Source organism: Falco punctatus, assembly GCF_963210335.1.
Source record: "Falco punctatus genome assembly, chromosome: 3".
Taxonomy (NCBI): domain Eukaryota; kingdom Metazoa; phylum Chordata; class Aves; order Falconiformes; family Falconidae; genus Falco; species Falco punctatus.
Genome location: NC_137582.1, coordinates 107,835,906 through 107,852,128, shown reverse-complemented (window position 1 = coordinate 107,852,128; position 16,223 = coordinate 107,835,906). Strand labels below are relative to the sequence as shown.

The 16,223-nt window shown below is 47.2% G+C and overlaps 1 protein-coding gene across 1 annotated transcript in view; it reads left to right on the top strand.

The window, feature by feature from the left end:
* Positions 1 to 16,223, top strand: part of LOC308061405 (E3 ubiquitin-protein ligase MIB2-like) — a 77,395-nt gene that overhangs the window by 56,582 nt on the left and 4,590 nt on the right. Inside the window, 7 exon segments of the mRNA XM_080381329.1 lie at positions 4,818 to 4,915; positions 4,919 to 4,954; positions 4,958 to 5,146; positions 8,932 to 9,077; positions 11,935 to 12,074; positions 13,310 to 13,477; positions 15,464 to 15,628. Coding sequence (XP_080237455.1) covers positions 4,818 to 4,915; positions 4,919 to 4,954; positions 4,958 to 5,146; positions 8,932 to 9,077; positions 11,935 to 12,074; positions 13,310 to 13,477; positions 15,464 to 15,628 — 942 coding nt within the window.

Sequence of the window (16,223 nt, the reverse complement as noted above, 5' to 3'; positions counted from 1 at the left end):
TCACGAGGGACTGCATGATAGAAAGTGGGAGAACACTTGGGGACTAAAGAACATTCTTATTCTCCCCCTCCCTGGGGAATGTTGCTCCCTGCTACAGCAGACACAATCCTTTTTAGTGTGTGACCCACTGAAAAAGTACAAGTTTTAACAGCCATTCCCACAGGAACCATGCAAGAATGTTGGGTTGGTTGGGTTCCCCCCCCCAAGTTGTGAGATGAAGGGATAAATATGTAGGTGCTTTTAAAAATAAGAGCTATATGAGGATTTGCTAATTCTTTTCACATGGGCCACCAAGAAGCCAATGTGTAGTAAATCACATTCAGCTGTGTGCACTCCCCCTCTCCTGCTTGTGGCCTGGGTTTGGACTGGTGCCCTAGAGATGAAACACTGATGCTCTTGCCTTGAGCTGTCAGGCACGATCAGATGTTAGGTCCTTCTCCTTTCCCTGTCTTCCTCACCTCCACGTACAGCTCCCAGTTCCCAACAGGGGAAGCTAATGGGAGCGATTTGTTCCAATGCTGAATGATAAACAATCCATGAATAAAGAAGAGGTTTCTTCAGCGGTGAGGTTGGTTTTGGATAGTCAGACAGCTGCAGTTCTAGCACGAATGGTGGTTCTCTGTGTAGCACCTCATCGCATGAGTATAGACAATATTAGATTACTACAGTAGTAGATGGTTCTTGCATCGTTTTGGGGACTCGAACGAAGCACTACCTGGCTTGCTGCACCAGGGCTACCTTTCCTCTTAGATGTGGCTAATGTCACGGAGATAACCATTTAGAAATAGTGCTGAAAGTAACATTTAATGTTAACAAATGCTGAATAAAGGGGCGGAGAGAAATGCTAAGAATAATCCTTGGAAGTGAGAAGGTATTTGTTTTTGAGCTAAAACTCGCCCTTGGGAATGTGGCCATATGTTGTGTGTTACACAGCAGCCCCTCTTGAAACATTTCAGCAATTAAGATTGGAAAGAGCAAAGCAAGACCGAGGGGATCTAACAAGTGAAGTGCACTGTGTTGCGCAAACGATCCCATGCCTTATGTTCTCTATAGTCTCTTGTTGACCGTTGCAGGCTTTATGCAATGTTATGCAACATTCATTCCCTTCCGACAGCTGTCCAGAGCCTGCTTTTTCATGTGACAGTGGTTGCATGCAGAGAGCTCAGCGTATGCCTCTCGGAGTGTTCCTTTAGAAAATCCCAGCTCCCTACAAAGGATACCCAGGTCCTGGTCACTGCTGCTGATGGCTTGAAGACAAAGCAAAGCCAGTTCTGTACCCTGCCTTCCTTTCCCGCTCCACGTGACACCATATGGATTCCCTCAAAGTGTAATGTGTTCCATTGCTTTTAGACACTCTGTAGAAACCAAAGCCAGGAATGTTTTTCTGTCCAAATATAGTCAGGATGACAGTTCTTGCCCATAGTCCAAACCAAATATCTGCACTTGAGAACCCAGGACCTCTAAAATTCATCAGAACTCTGAAGTCACAGCAGCGGTTCCCTGCGCTCCTATAAAAGCAGTCCTTTTGGGGGCTCAGGCTGCCTGCTAAAGCATTGAGAATATTTTCAGCTGTTGGAACTCCAGGCTAACTTTTTGCCCTTGGCACGGGGCAACACTGGCTCCCAGAAGGGAGTCTGGGGGGTTGTCTGAAGCATCTGTAAGAGGTTTATGTTCTGACAAGTGCTGCAGATTTGAGGCCACTGATGGCTGCATCTGAGAGTCCTTTAAGCACAAGAATCTCTTGGGAAAGCCACGATATTCTTAACCCAGGATAGAGAACAGGGATGAAATGTCAACAGATGTGCACTCTGGTCCTAATAACCCTTAAAAAAAGAAGAGTTGTGCTTAGAAAATTAACAACCACAGTACTAATGAGCTAAGTATAAACATGAAATTTCACTTTTTATCAGCAGCAATGCTGAGGATTCTGACCAGAGCTTGTGCACCAAATAATCTAGATGCACAGTGACTTTATCAGAAGCATTGTTAGTGTGCAGAGCATTAAGTTTGTGTGTCTCCCTTCACACTGCAAGTTGCATCTGTAAGTTCTGAATAACTCAGCATAACAGCTTTCCTCATCTGCCTCTCATTGCCATAATAACTGAGGTTTGTCTTGGCCTTACTGTTGAGCTGGTTTCTGAGCAAATGTTTGGCTTAAATTTAAAGTTTTGAAAGCATTCTGCAGCCGGTGGTTTGGTGCAGTTGGATGCACAGGCACTGAATTTTTATGTGGATGGGCACAGTACATTCCTAGCATATGGGGGGGCGGGGGGGGGCGGGGCAATGAACGACGTGCTTTCCAAGAAACCCTGCTCTCACTTCTGATCCATCAAGGTCTAACCTGCTTGCTACCTTGCCAGGGAAGTGGGATCCTAAGTGTCGTAGAGGCCAGGAATCTTCTCTGCAGGTCAAGATTCCCCATTCACCCACCACACGTGGTGCAAGTTAAACAGGTAGTGCACAGTATGGTCTCTTTCCCCATTCAGAATACTTGAGACTTCTACTTGAATAACTCGTGGAAAGGGGTTGGGTATGCTAACCTTTAGCAGCTGCGTGAATAAGTATTCAGAAACAATGAGGTTCTCAAGAATGTGCTTTTACTAAAGCTCTAGATACTAACTTTGGGGAGAAAGGTGGGTCTGAGCTGAGTTGTGTTTTACAAAAACTTTCACGTTCTTTACACTGGGACAAAGGAAATGTCTTAGTTCCCTCCGGCTGCATGGTTGTGTGAGTTCTTAATCTGTGCTTTAAAACTCAGGTCCATGTAGTCATCTTCAGAAACAGTAAGGCACTAACTGGGTGCTTGGAAGATTTCAGGTTCCTGCTCTGCAAGATTCCAGGCTTGACCTGAGGCAGGTCTTTTCTCCGGCGTGGCACGCTGTGGGCCCTAACCCGTAAGGTACAGGCAATAGCACTGCCCTGCCTGCGAGACTGATCGGCCGCTAAATGCTCTGAGAGACTGAAAGATGCTCAGATACTCTGGCCAGAGGACAGGACATACATAACTGCATAAATTAAAATCTTTTTCAGACACCGCTGACTCTTCCTAGCCATACGAAAGGCGGATGCACTTAATGCCGTTACACAGTTCCACAACTAAAACTCAGTGTTCTTCCAGCATGGTGTTTGCTAGCTGTATTTTTCCTTTCAAGCCAGTACTGCTTTACTGGAGAAGAGCTCTTGGCTGAAGTTTTTAAGCCCCATTCCAAGGCAGGTTTTTACTTCAAGAGTCCTTTCTCAATCAGTCTTTCTGCAGATGTGTTCTCATCTACAGACTGACAGAAACTCGTTCCGGGGAACATGAGACATTGATAAGTTTAGGAGCGTGTTGTTACTAGTTTCTCCCTTCATGCTGTGGCCTGCAGCTTAAGTCACAAATGGAGGTGTGTTTGCACCACACTCTGGAGCTCAGAACAAAGCAGGGATGTTCCATTCTGGGATGTTCCGTTCTGCAAGCTCTGCTACGGGGGAAGAGGTGTAACAATCCCTAGAAACTCGCAGCTCACAGCTGAGATGAGCCACTGTCTCGGACTGCTGCGGTTGGCTGCTTTGGTCCACAGGAGTTAACAGCTCTGGTCCTTTGCTTTCTGCTTTCCCTTCCTCCTAGTTCCAGCTTTCCTTTGTAATTCTAGCCATAACTTCCTTCCATATTAATTCTTATTTTGTCGTTCTCCCGGTATCTGAACAGCTGCTGCACTTTGTCCACTCTCTGCAGAAAGCACGGGGTTTCTTCAGGGGGGAGCTTGGTGAAAATTGAAAAAGAAAATTTTCATGAAATTGTACACAGACTCATTGGTCATATTTATTCTGAGTTGTTTAAAAGCTCCGGGCCAGCTCTAGTCTGAAAATACATGAAACTTATAAAATGTTGCAAGCTTGATTGTGAACTAGGGGGAGAAAAATTAAAGAAATTTTTCATGATTAACATTGCAAGAATTTTCTGAAACCTTTCAAATGCTTCAGGTACCCCCTTAGGAATGTTTTACGCTGGCTGGCAACAGAACTACCCCCTCTCTGCTGTTTGCTTGTGAAACTTGGAGATTGCACCATTCCTTTTCCTCTGGTCAGAACTGTTTAGCTAAGGCCACCCCACCTCCAGAGCACTAAGTAGCTTAGTGACCAGACAGAAAATTGCCACTGTTTCTGAAAATTGCAGAATTTCTGAGTAAGTTTTCTTAAAATTCCTGAATTGCCTTTGTGTCTGCAGGACCTAACAGCTCCAGACAAATGAACCGCTTCTCCAGGTCAGTGGTACCCAAAAGCCACGTGATTCTGACCATGCTTGTCTTTCTCAGCGTGATAACCCCTTACTGGGTCGCTCCCAAGTATAGGAGAAAATTGGTGGTCAGTTGCCAAGTTTCATGGAAGAGGGGGTTGCTGTTTACTTTTATCTGAGTTTGTAAACTCCCTGACCAGAATTTCCTAAGCCGAGAAGCCTGCCTGCTTTCTCACAGCATCTCGTTTTTCATTCTGCTCCTGAAGACAGCCCTTGACAAACGACAGCTCTTCTAGCGTTAAGCATCCCTCATGAAACATTCCAAGGGCATGATGCTGGCTTCTGGATTCCTTTTGCTGCCCCCCTCCCCCAATTTTTTTCATTACATAAAGCTGACAACTGCAGATTTGTCCTCTTGATTATACAGTCAGTTAAAGAAAAGAGTTCATGTCCATCCCAGCTTGTTTCACTTTGCTGCTTTTCCTCCGCCAGCCCAACTTTCAGCTGCAGTAACATGATACCACTTGGCAGAGAATCTCTGGCACGTTGGAAAGAGGCTTAATGTAAAGTCTACTTTTTTTATTATTATTTTTTTTTTTAGAGCTTTTTAAAACTCTAGTGGTTCTGCACAACTTTGGCAGGGCTACTCACAAACGCTCCAAATGCAACTGTGAGCAAAAGGATTACCAATGCATTCTGTGAAGAGAATGTCTTAGTGTTATCTGCCACATCTCTCTCTAAAAAGTATTACAGAACGACATGGACCAAACAGAACAGCTTTCTGCAAACAGAAGGAAGAGCTGCCTCTCAGTTGACAAGAAAAAGAGCAATGCTTGCAGAACCCTTGTGGGATTTTTATGCATATTCCCTGTGGTGGCTTTTCTGGCTGTTGTGGGAGATCCAGCTGGAGCTGCAGTTAAGAAAAGTCAGGTAGGAGAAAGGATCCAATTCACAAATGCTTGAAAGGGGAATGGGGATATCAAATGTACGTTCATGTGTATTCTTTTTAGAAGACAGATGCATACAGGAAGCAACCTAAACAATATATAAATAGCAGTTAAGGCAACAAGGTCTGTTTTATGGCTGTTTGAGTCCCTTTTTGTAAAGGACCCTAAAAAGTAATTAGGCACCCAAGATGAATCAGATCATTAGGGTTGTGTGGGCAGCTTGCAAACAACCAAACAGTGAATGCACAGATTTGGGTGGTTTTCCCTGAGAGCTTTGGCTATGCCGAGTACCTCTGCTTTCCCAGCCTAGTGTGATGTGGCATGCATGTATTCTGATCTCTGTAGCAGCTGAGCTTTCCTAGGAACTCCAGAGGCAGGGCTCACAGCGTAAGATCTAACCTGGGAGTTAACACTGGACCTACAGAAACTATTAGGTGATAATTAACTCTCAAGGTCCATCCATTAGCAAGATACACTGGGACAGACTGGTGTTCAGGGGGAACTGTAGCAAGGCTCTGGCACTCAGTAGCTGGTTTTAATTTTTGCTTTTGGCTTAATTTTACTTTTTAATTTTATAAAAAAACCCAAAACAATCTTCTCCAAGCGCTTGCATCCTCTCCTGCTGTTTGTGTTTATGAAGATTCTGGCAATACCCCCCCTTGTTTGCATCACATGCTCAGGGCTCTTGGTAATTGGTACTAAGTCACAAGAGTTATGTTACTGTTTAGCTTAGGAGAGGGGGGCTGTGAGAGAGGGGAACAAACTGTGCTCGCTACAACTCAGTGGAGTAAATTAATGGAGGTCCAACTGCAGAGAGTGAATAACATCAAGCAGGGATGTTGGCCAGTGTCTGCCTTTATATATGTTGGTGCCTATTGCAGTAGTTGAGAGAGAGCGCATTGAAATTTTTTGAATATTTGAGCCCTTAACCACAGTCAGATGGGTTTCCTCCTGGGGGTGGCTGGCTGCTCCTCCAGTTCTGAGTATTCCCATAGTCTTGGTTCTTTGGCCTCCAGACAGAACCTTTGATCCAGATTATACCGTGAAGTTTTTAGCTAGGTCATCCCATTTCTGTCAGAATCCTCCATCTGAGCTATAGCGTATGTGTGGTACCCCACCCATCCCCAATTCATTTTGCAACGCGTTCTTAATTAAAAGCATCCTGTTGCACCAGTAGTAGGTAGAACAAAGACTAGAGTAGAACAGAGACTGAGCAGAATGTTTGAGCAAGAGAACTCAGCCTTCTGCACCTTTCTTGAGCTAGTGGCTGGGTCAGATACAGGTTGCAGTGATTGTTGCTGGGCCTGAGTCACCCTTGCTTTGTTCTGCATTTTAAGGATGAACTCACTAGGGACACCTCTTCCCCCCACCCCCACCCCCTTGCACTTAAGCCTTAGACTTTTAAGCTCAATGGCTGTAGGAAGGACAGTAATTTTAATCTCTTGGGGCTGCAGGGGTTTTCCTTGCAGAAGGAGAAGCCGGCAGGCTGTTTCTGACTATCTAATTTTCCTCTGTTCATACCCAGGGGGCTTTAAGAGCCTTAGAATTTCACCCTGTGCTGGTGTAATTTAGTAGCCCAGTGGCAGAGGGGACAGAATGGGCAGTGGCTGATACTCAGCCTATGCAGCTTCCAGCTCGGTGTGTTATCATCAGCTGGAAATGGCACCAGCTGGGCTGTGAATTATAGAGGCTGGAAAGCAAACACACCACCTGCTCTGCTGGCTTTGCTAAAGAGCAGGAGCAGCTGTCACAAAGACAGACAGCTACTGAAGAGTGTTAATACCTTACCGCATCCCGTCAGAAGTTATCAGGTCTCCTGAGTTGGAGCCCGTAAACTAACTGAGAATTCACGGTGCTAGCAATCCTGGGCTATTTCTGACTGATGCCAGAATGAATGTGTAATCAGCCCCAATACCGGCAAGGGTTCGTAGAGTAAACAACAAAGGCAGAAAGTATTTGCCTAATTCTTCTTGAAAGAACTGCAAGAAAGAGAGGATCTTATCCTGTAATTTATGAGCTAATCTGCTCCAGGCTTCTCTTAGAGCTCCAACAGATCACTGATAGACAGGCTAGCTGATCCTCCACCTCATCTGTGGTGCTCAAAGGATGCAAAATTTTCCTTTTGTATCGAGGGAAGATGGCATTCTCAGAGTAAAATCAGAGGTAAAAACCGCTGGGGGTGAAGGAGAGGGAAAACAGCCAGTGTACTCGCATCACAGTGCCTCGGTGAAGAAGGGGCTAAGCCTTGAGCAGAGCGAGCCAAAAAGTATGGGTTCCTCAGCCAGATCCCTTAATGCAGCAAACAAACTGACAGAGATTAGAAGGGAAAGGTGATCCTGTGTGTTCTTTCAAGGGCAAATTGGCATCTGAAGGCTCCCAGAAATGCACTCAAATACTCTGCCAAAAGCTCGCTGCTTAGAAGGCAAGGTACTAACTAGTTAACATCTCTCTGTCTCATAGGCGATGCTCTATGGCCCTTGCATTCCTTGCATTCAAAGACTGCTGGTTTCAAGTTGGGAGCCAGACCTGCAGCTGAGCTGGAAAAAGCCTAAATGACTGTCCTGCTAGGAAGGAAAGATCCTGAGATGAGAACAAGATAGAAGCTAGTGTGGCTCGCAGGCATGAGCAAGGGAGACTGGTGTCCCGTTAGAAAAGAGCCCCTTGGCTGTTACCAGCCATGACAAGCTGGAGTCACCGAGAGGTGCTGGTGATTTGGGCAGTATCTGGCAGCTGTAGCTTGGGGCTTCTTGCCTTGCCTTGCCCTGGGCTTGCTGTGAGAGCAGGGATATGCCGTTTTGACTCTCAGAGCCTCAGCTCTTTCGTGGGTAAAAATGAAGAGAGCTCTTGCTTTCTGTAGAGCGTGCTGTGAGGCTGAGCAAACCCCTACTGTGCAGCTTTTCTGACATTGTCACTGTATACATCGCTTAGTAAGTGTTTTGTTGCCCTGGAGCAATGACAACCCAGAGATACTCAGTGTCTTAGTCCTGGGAGGCAGGGCAGGTACACTTCCAGAGAACTGTGTCAGGTCCCCTTCTTTTACCTCCACTACTCAGGACTAAAAGGCTTTTATAGTTTGAGTTAGACGTGTCACGAAATTTGATGTCTTTACTGTACGATGTACTGGAGCGCACTCCAGGGTTTCCAGGGCTCTTATTTACTTTGAAGGCATTTCAGGTCCACAATGCAGCTTTATAAAGAGCTCTCTGCACAAAGGGTTGCCTGTTCTACTCATTTGTCCAGTATTTAATTTCTTCTGTGGCGAGGCTGGAGAGCAATAGCAAAAGTGGAAAGGAAATGAAAACTTTCCAGGATGATCTGCAGCACTTGCTGTGGCCAGAAACCGACCGAGGCCTCATTCCTGCTCCATCTGTGCCGCACTCCAGGAGAAGAGCGGAGTGGCTGCAGTGCCCTATTCTGGAGTTACGCAGCAGCTCAAGGGAGCCTGCAGCACTGGTGCTCTGTGATCCGGTGTCGAGGGGTGCTGCTCCCTTCCTTTCCTTGTGTGTCTGATCTAAGACATGCCCCGAGAACCCCTTACCATGTATCTCCTCTTTTGCTGGCTTGGTTTCATTCAGCCCACTGGGAACAGGGATGTTTTGCAAAGCACTGGCCAGCTGATGCACTAGTCTTGTCTCCTGGACACCCGTAAAGGAGGAGCAGTTGTGCTCCCCAGCCTCCACATGCCCCACAAAATGGTAGTTTTTCTTTTACGCTGTTCAGTCCTGCAAACTCTCCCATCTCTTTCAACCTCCTGTTTTGTCTTTTAAGGAAGATGCCACATCGCCCAGTCTTCGTGGAGTGAGAGTGTCTGCTTTGCACAGTCCAGCGTTCCCACCTCAGCCTCCAGCACGGAGAAAACGATACACGATCACACCAGGGCACTTGAAATGGGACCACTTCAACTTGACTTACAAGTACGGACTCGGCGTTAGCCCTAAGAGCATTTTCTAAGTGTCACTGGGGTCTGAGTTTTTCCTGCCGTGGGTATAGATATTAACCCGATGATGAATATTGCTAATCCATTTGCTAGTGAACAGGCAGCTGCTAAAGCCACTCTGAAGTAGGAAGTATTTCTCCAAATGCTACACCTCTTGCCAGCTGTGGATCGTGCGAAGCATCGTCACTGCGCTAGAAGCTGCGCACATACGGCTGTGTGCTGAGGCTGCTTACAGTGAAACTAACTGTTCAGGGGTGGATTCAGGCTTCAGAGAGGGGTAGGCTTTCCAAAAGTAGGGACTTCTCTCAGAAGGTAGAGAATTGAATACTGACTCTGTCACGCTGGTAATTTTAAGATTTCTGTATGAACCTAAATCATCGCTGAGGGCAACTGCTGTTGAAAGGTTCTGTGATTTCAGGACAGAGCCCTGTTAGTGCTGAGTGGTTTTAGGAATCTCTTTTCCACTGGTGTTTTCAGGAAAGGATGCCAACTCTTAGGTTACTAACAAATAAACAATAAAAAGCCCTTGGTAATTGTAGGGTGAGCGAATATGAACCCTGATATTTTCAGACATTTCTGCCAAGGCCAAGTGGCTGTCCAGATTACCCATTTCCAGCTGGGTTTGCCACTGCTGGGAATCATTCCAGCAGTACCATCCTGGTACTGGTCTGGTTGGGATACGATGGAGCTATGTAAATGTGCAGTGCTGGTGCTACTTCCATCAAGTGGGCTGTTCGGAGCCAAAGTTGATGGGGCTCCTATGGATTTTGACACTGAACTGTTCCTCAGTGCCGTCTGGCTGTACCACTGTGGCTGGCATAAGGCAGTGACGGTCCTGTTCGCTGTTCAGCCTTGGGGCACCTCACTTCCTTGCTTTACTGGTGGCTGAACAGCCCCTGAAACTGCCCAGCGCGATGGGTTGTGCTGGTGGCATCCTGAAAAGGTGTTTTTTCTCTCTGGGGAAATATTAATGGCGTTGCTGAACGTTTTTCAGGCGAGCTAACAGGAGTTCGGACAGAACGAGGTTCAGGCAATCCCCTTGGAAACGGTTCTGTAAGCTGAGCACAGCTGGGTAGATCAGACTGTGGCAGGAAACCTCAGACTAGCAGGAGTCCTGGAGGTTTGGCTGAAGAGGGGGCTGTTGTCCACTCCTGGCTGGGGTCTGCACCCTCCTGGGGATGCAGCAGCCAAACCAGTTTTTTTCTTTTGATGTCTTGGGTGATAACAAAGGTCCTTTTCATGTGGCCGCTAAGTCCAGCCATTCCTGACTTGAAAGTTCCGAGCAAGCCCCAGACCTGACCTCTCAAGAGAGCGGCACTCGCTGTTAAACCGCAGCGGCTTGAGTGGCAGATGACACTGGGTTTCTGGAAGCCTGTAGAAGTGGCAGCAGCAATGCACGGGGCAGATTGCTTTGGGCCTTGGGCTGAGGGCACCGCTGTGGAGCTGTGAGGGTGCCTCCCACACCGTAGCCCTGGAGAGCTGCCCCAGCTGTGACTGCAAGGGCTGGGAGAGTGTTCTGTCACCCAAGGAAAGCGTTTTGAGCTGTGGTTTGAGTGCATTTGCCCGAGGTGAGGAGTGAGGAGGGCCTGTGGGGTGGCAGAAGGATGGCAGCGGTGGCATCTGGCTGAGAGCTCTCCCCTAACCCCTTTCTTCTCCCTACAAGCAGGAGGAGGAGTCTCTCAAGGTCACCAAATGCAGGCCGGGCAGATAATTTGCAAGGTGTGGCTGATGCTGCGGTTACTGCGATGCTCTAGGTAGCTGTTACGCCGTCATTTACACAGAAGTCTCACCCTGTCACTTGCCTTACTTGCTCGATGCGCGGTGGTGGTGGTGGTGGTCAGTGGGCGATGCCGCAGTGCCGATCAGTACGTCTTGGCTTTCTGGTGGACGGCGGGGGTTAGTCCTGCCTGTAAGACAAAGAATGAGTGGGTAGCGTGAACCTGACTCCTCCACACTGAGCAGAGAACATCTCTCCCTTTACGCTCATCCCCAACAGACTAAGCCTCCTGATAGTCTTAATTGTCCAGGTTTACCCTCGTTAACAGCCTGGCTTGATACAAAACCTTCTGCTCCCTTTAGGATGTGCTGGGACGGAGGGAGAACATAAACAGCATAGCTAAAAAACAACCAGAAGGGATAGCAGAATATACACAACTTTTCCCAATTGCTACACTTCAGGCAATTTCCTGAATGCAGACCTTCTTTTGGGACAAGGTAAGTTTCTAGGGGCCATCTATACGTTTCCATGGTACAAACAGGGGTTCTGCCATCCTGCACCAGTAGTTTTCTTACAGTTCAGCTGTGTCTATACCTGAGGCCTAAGCAAAAAAACCTCTCTCATGTCTTTCTCCCAAGTGATGAGATTTTTTCAAAGGAAAGAACTTGGTTGACTGTCAAACCTTTGATATTCTTTGGAACTCTCTTTCAAAAAATCATGCCTGACATGATTCTAATTCAGCGTGTGCCCATACGTTGTAGCCCAAGTGTTTTATGTATAGGAGTTACCTGCTGCTGAAACGCAGGTGTTTCCTGTTCTAGCAACACTGCACAACAGATGGGAGATTTGAGGATAAAAATAGTTTTCCAAGAGAACCTTGTCGAAAATGATGTGCTTGAGGAGGGACAAAAGCTGTAGTCTGGAACATGTGATTGTGAAGAGTATCAGCAATATATTAGTTTTATTAAATGCTCTTAATATCCAGTTGAAGCCACTCCTGTTCTGAAGCTGCTGGAGTGACTAGAAATGCCTGATTGCCTGATGCAGCCCTGAGAGCCTTCAGCTGACGTTCGAGAAGGGAAGAGCATTTTCCTGTAGTTGTTCTGTGTCCCCACAGAATCCTGTCCTTCCCAAGAAACCTCATAAACGCCAGGGACACGCGCAAGGGGCTAGCGGCTGCATTCCGAATGTGGAGTGAAGTGTCACCGTTCAGCTTCAGAGAAGTGCCACGCCACGTGGCTAGTGACCTGAAAATCGGTAAGAGCGCCCGGGCTCCTGCGCTGACGGGACACTGTTGTGTATGGTGACTCCACGAGGGACTTGTTTCAGTGTTTGGAGGCAGGGGATAGTCCTCCTTTGCTGTGTGCACTCAGCAGAACCTCCTGGGTAAGGGCTGGGGCATCGCCTGCCTGTAGTCAGGTAGAGAAACTACTTTTTTGTTACGCTAAGAAAATGCTATATCCTAATGACGGCCTTCTGTGAATCTTTCAGTCAGGAAGCTTTAGGTATTTGTCAAAAAGTAACCCTCTGGTTAAAAAAAAAAGCCACTGGGACAGGATGATCTCTGTTCCACAGATGGGAAAACTGAACACTGAAAGGTGAAATGACATCTCGGAGGTCACACAAAGCCAAAGGGCAGGTGATGGATTCCAGCTTTTCATCGTTTTAGGCTCCCTTTTGTTGATCATGTTGAAGCACCATCTTTTCTCTGCCCTCTCTCTCCTCCCCATCCTTCTGGCCCTGCATTGCGACACAGTATTTATTTCCCAAGTTTCTCAGGCCTAGGAAAATCTTAGTGCTGCAGCATTATCTGCTCGGTCTTAACCCCAGATGTACATTCTTCCTGGGATTTATGGTCTGTGTGAAATAGTTATTTCCTGTGCAGATGGCAGCAATGTTGAGGTAACCGGCAGATTTACCATTGTTTTGCAACATGCTCTTCACTCTCACATTGCATGATGCTACTCAGAAGCACATGATCTGCTGTCCCAGGGGCCTGTCCTGCTCCAAGTGGCCCAGGGTGGATGCAGGGCGCTCTGCGACACTGTCATCATGCTAGCAAACAGATAGCAAGCAGCTATGTCACCAAGGCTATGTGTTTATTTACATTTAAAATGGGACGTTTACATCCTGGGGTTATCATCTCACTGTCCAACTTCTCTCCAGAAAAATAATAATACATATTTCCATGTGATGTTGCAAAAAGAGCTCAGCGTTCCTTTCTGAAAATGAGTATACTCATTTCTGCCCTCTGGAAACAGCTCTAAATCCAGGGTCACCACAGGGCTGAGCAGTTTGTGTCACGCAGCCATCAGTCCTGACAATTGCTTTGCATTTATTTTTTAATTTTTTTTTCCTTTTGTGGCTCTGTAGGCTGGAAAACATGTGGGAGACCATCAGAGATTTTAGTAGTAAACCACAAGTTGACAGCTGTCTGTGTCCTGGCTGGACTTCCCCTGCTGGAGACACTACATCTGCTGCTTTCTCCACAGGCTTCTACTCTATCAACCACACGGACTGCCTGGAGTCCCTCATTCACCACTGCTTCGATGGAACCACGGGGGAGCTTGCCCACGCTTTCTTCCCACCCAACGGGGAAATCCACTTTGATGACCATGAGTATTGGATCTTGGGGAACACCCGGTTTAGCTGGAAAAAAGGTAACACGCGTCTCGGAGAGCACCTAATTTATGCCTGTAGGATTTAGAGTTTTCATTCTTGTTCTGGGATTTACCTGGTCTGGGAAAGAGACAACAAACGGGTGTGATCGTCGCTGGTTTTGGCAGTTGGTCTGGCTGTCGTGTGACTGAATGGCTATAAGGGACCGTGTCACGTGGCAGTGCTGTTTCTTTCTGAATCGTTCAGTGGATGTAATAGTTCAGCTTTATACTCCGTAATTCCAGCTGGCTTCTGCCCGGGTAGGTGCATCTGGGAAGGGCCATGTTGTATTACTTCCACGTGATGGAAGTAATAGGGAAGTAAAATGGAAGTAAACAGCACGGATTCTAGTTTTCCTGCGTCTGTAGTCATTTCTGGGTTTGTGGGCACCTAAAAATGTCAGTGTTACTTACAGCTTGGTGTTTTCTTCTTGATTTTTTTTTTATAACCAATATCAAACCTAACTTTAAATTAACAGCAGATGGTCCCTGACTAACTAGCAAATTCAGTTCACGTTACATGACCTACTCAGTACTTTTCCTGGAAGTAAGATATTCTGCTTCTCACAAATAAAGAGGAGATGAGATCTGAGGTGACACAGAGGGACTTCTCCTACCCTTGCTTTCCAAAGCACAGCACAGATGAGATCTAGGGGCAGAGACCCAGGAGAGATGGTTTTCAAAGCAAGAATGTCAGCACACGTTAAGAAAAGAACTGGTCAGATGGCGTTTTGTAAAATACTCAGCTTTGAAAGGATGCCCTTCTCCATCAAACTACTGAAGTCTGCTAATTATATCAAGTGGCAGCATTTGTCTGGGATAACAGAAATCAGAGAGTTTGGTAACAAACCTGTGCCTTGAAGTTACGGAGTTATCCGGGAACAGTGTATTTTCCCAGCCTGTATTTTCCTGCAAGCAGCCGTTGAAACAAGCATAGACACTTGCAAAACTTGATTCTTAGTGAAGTTTTGTAAAAGTTATGGAATAAGCCACAGTCCCGAGTGCCGGTTCTGCCACTGGCTCTCTATTGTGGCAGCGTAACTCCAGTCTTGTATACGGAGCTGCTGGTGCGGTTGGTTTGCTACTGTTGTGCGGGGGTGATTGAGTTGTATGGATCACTTCTGCCTTTGGAAAGCCGGTGCGAGGCTGAGCCGATTCCTGCTTGTCCACGGTGGCTGCTGCTCTTTCCAACGCTGAATTAGTCGCCTTTATTGGCATAAAGAAGGATGGGAACAAAGTAAAACGAAACCATTTTTCTTCTGAGTCATACCAGAGAGATTTAGCAGACATCTTTAAGAAAACCCCCCAAACACTCCACCCCCTAGGGATCCCTATTTCATGTACTGGTAACCCAAGCACGTCTCCAAGCTGCCCCTCTCAGGTGCTTCCTTCCCATAAGCAGCTGCATTTAACACAGGAATCGTGTGAGATCCTCGTGGCCTGTAATTGCGCAAGGTGTCAAGATAAGGGTCAGTAAATAAAACAACACCTCTTGTGAGTTACCCTTCAGTTAAACTCCATCTCTGCTGGAAGCAGGCTTCGAGGTGCTGCTGAGGAACTTGAGCTCTAGGCTGTGGGCGATGCAGAGGTCTGTTGGCTCTTTCAGACTGGAACATTCCAGTAGCAATCTCCTTCCCAAACAGCCACTTCCCAGTTACAGCTCAGGGCTCTGGGAACAGAGCAGAAGGCTGACAAGAGGAAGAAAGCGTTACGCAGGGCACTTGCCTTCATTTCCAACAGTGCTCTTTCAGGGCAGCCTTCCTGTGGTGTGGCTTTGCTTGCTCCGTGTGCTGCTGTTTGAAACTAGAAGCACGTGGAAATAATTGGCTCATCTATTTGCACCCCAGCAGCTATGGAGAAGGCGAAGCCGGGGCAACCTTTGATAAGACCATGCTGTCCCAGTGCTAAAATATTTCCTCTGGTTTTAAACCAGGATTAGCTAATGTACTTTACCGCACAATGCCAGCTGGTTTTCCGTTTCTCTTCCAGGCGTTTGGCTTACGGATCTGGTCCACGTAGCAGCTCATGAAATAGGCCATGCCTTGGGACTCATGCACTCCCTGAACCCCAACGCCCTCATGCACATCAACGCCACTTTGACTGGGAAAAAGACCATCTCTCAAGACGAAGTCTGGGGAATTCACAGGCTTTACGGTAAGGAAGGCAGCACCGTGCAAAGATCTGCCTGAAGCGTCAGCTGGATCCCGCGGAGCTTCGTGGTGTTTGATCTCATCAGCTGGCAGGACTAGGCTGTAAGCCAGCAGGGATTTTACTCCTTTTTAAGCGATGGCAGGTGTGGGAGAAGCTTTCAGAGGGGTGAGTCCACTCGCAATGCTGCTCTGAGCTGCCCTGGCAGGGACAGGGGCACCGTGTGCCTTCCCACAGGCCCAGCTCACTGTGCCCCAGCCTGGCAACTGGCTCGGGGCCTTTTGTATTTGTGTATACAAGAATAAAAGGCCAATTTTAGCCATGGAGAGCCCTGACTTGCACTTATACATTCGCAAGCATCAGGTGCGCAGCAGGAAGCTCACGTGCACAGGAAGGCGGAGGGCAAACAGCTGTTGGTTTCTCTTTGGCTGGACTCAGAGGTATTAATACGAGGTGACAAAACTCTCTGTAGACCAAACAGGCTGTGGGAAGATTCTCTCAAGCTCTGACACTTCAACCATTCCCTAGTGCAGGACTGGGAAAGAGCAGCGCTCTCAAATCACTGCTGCTGCTGCAGGGAAGCAGCTCCGTATCCAGCCCA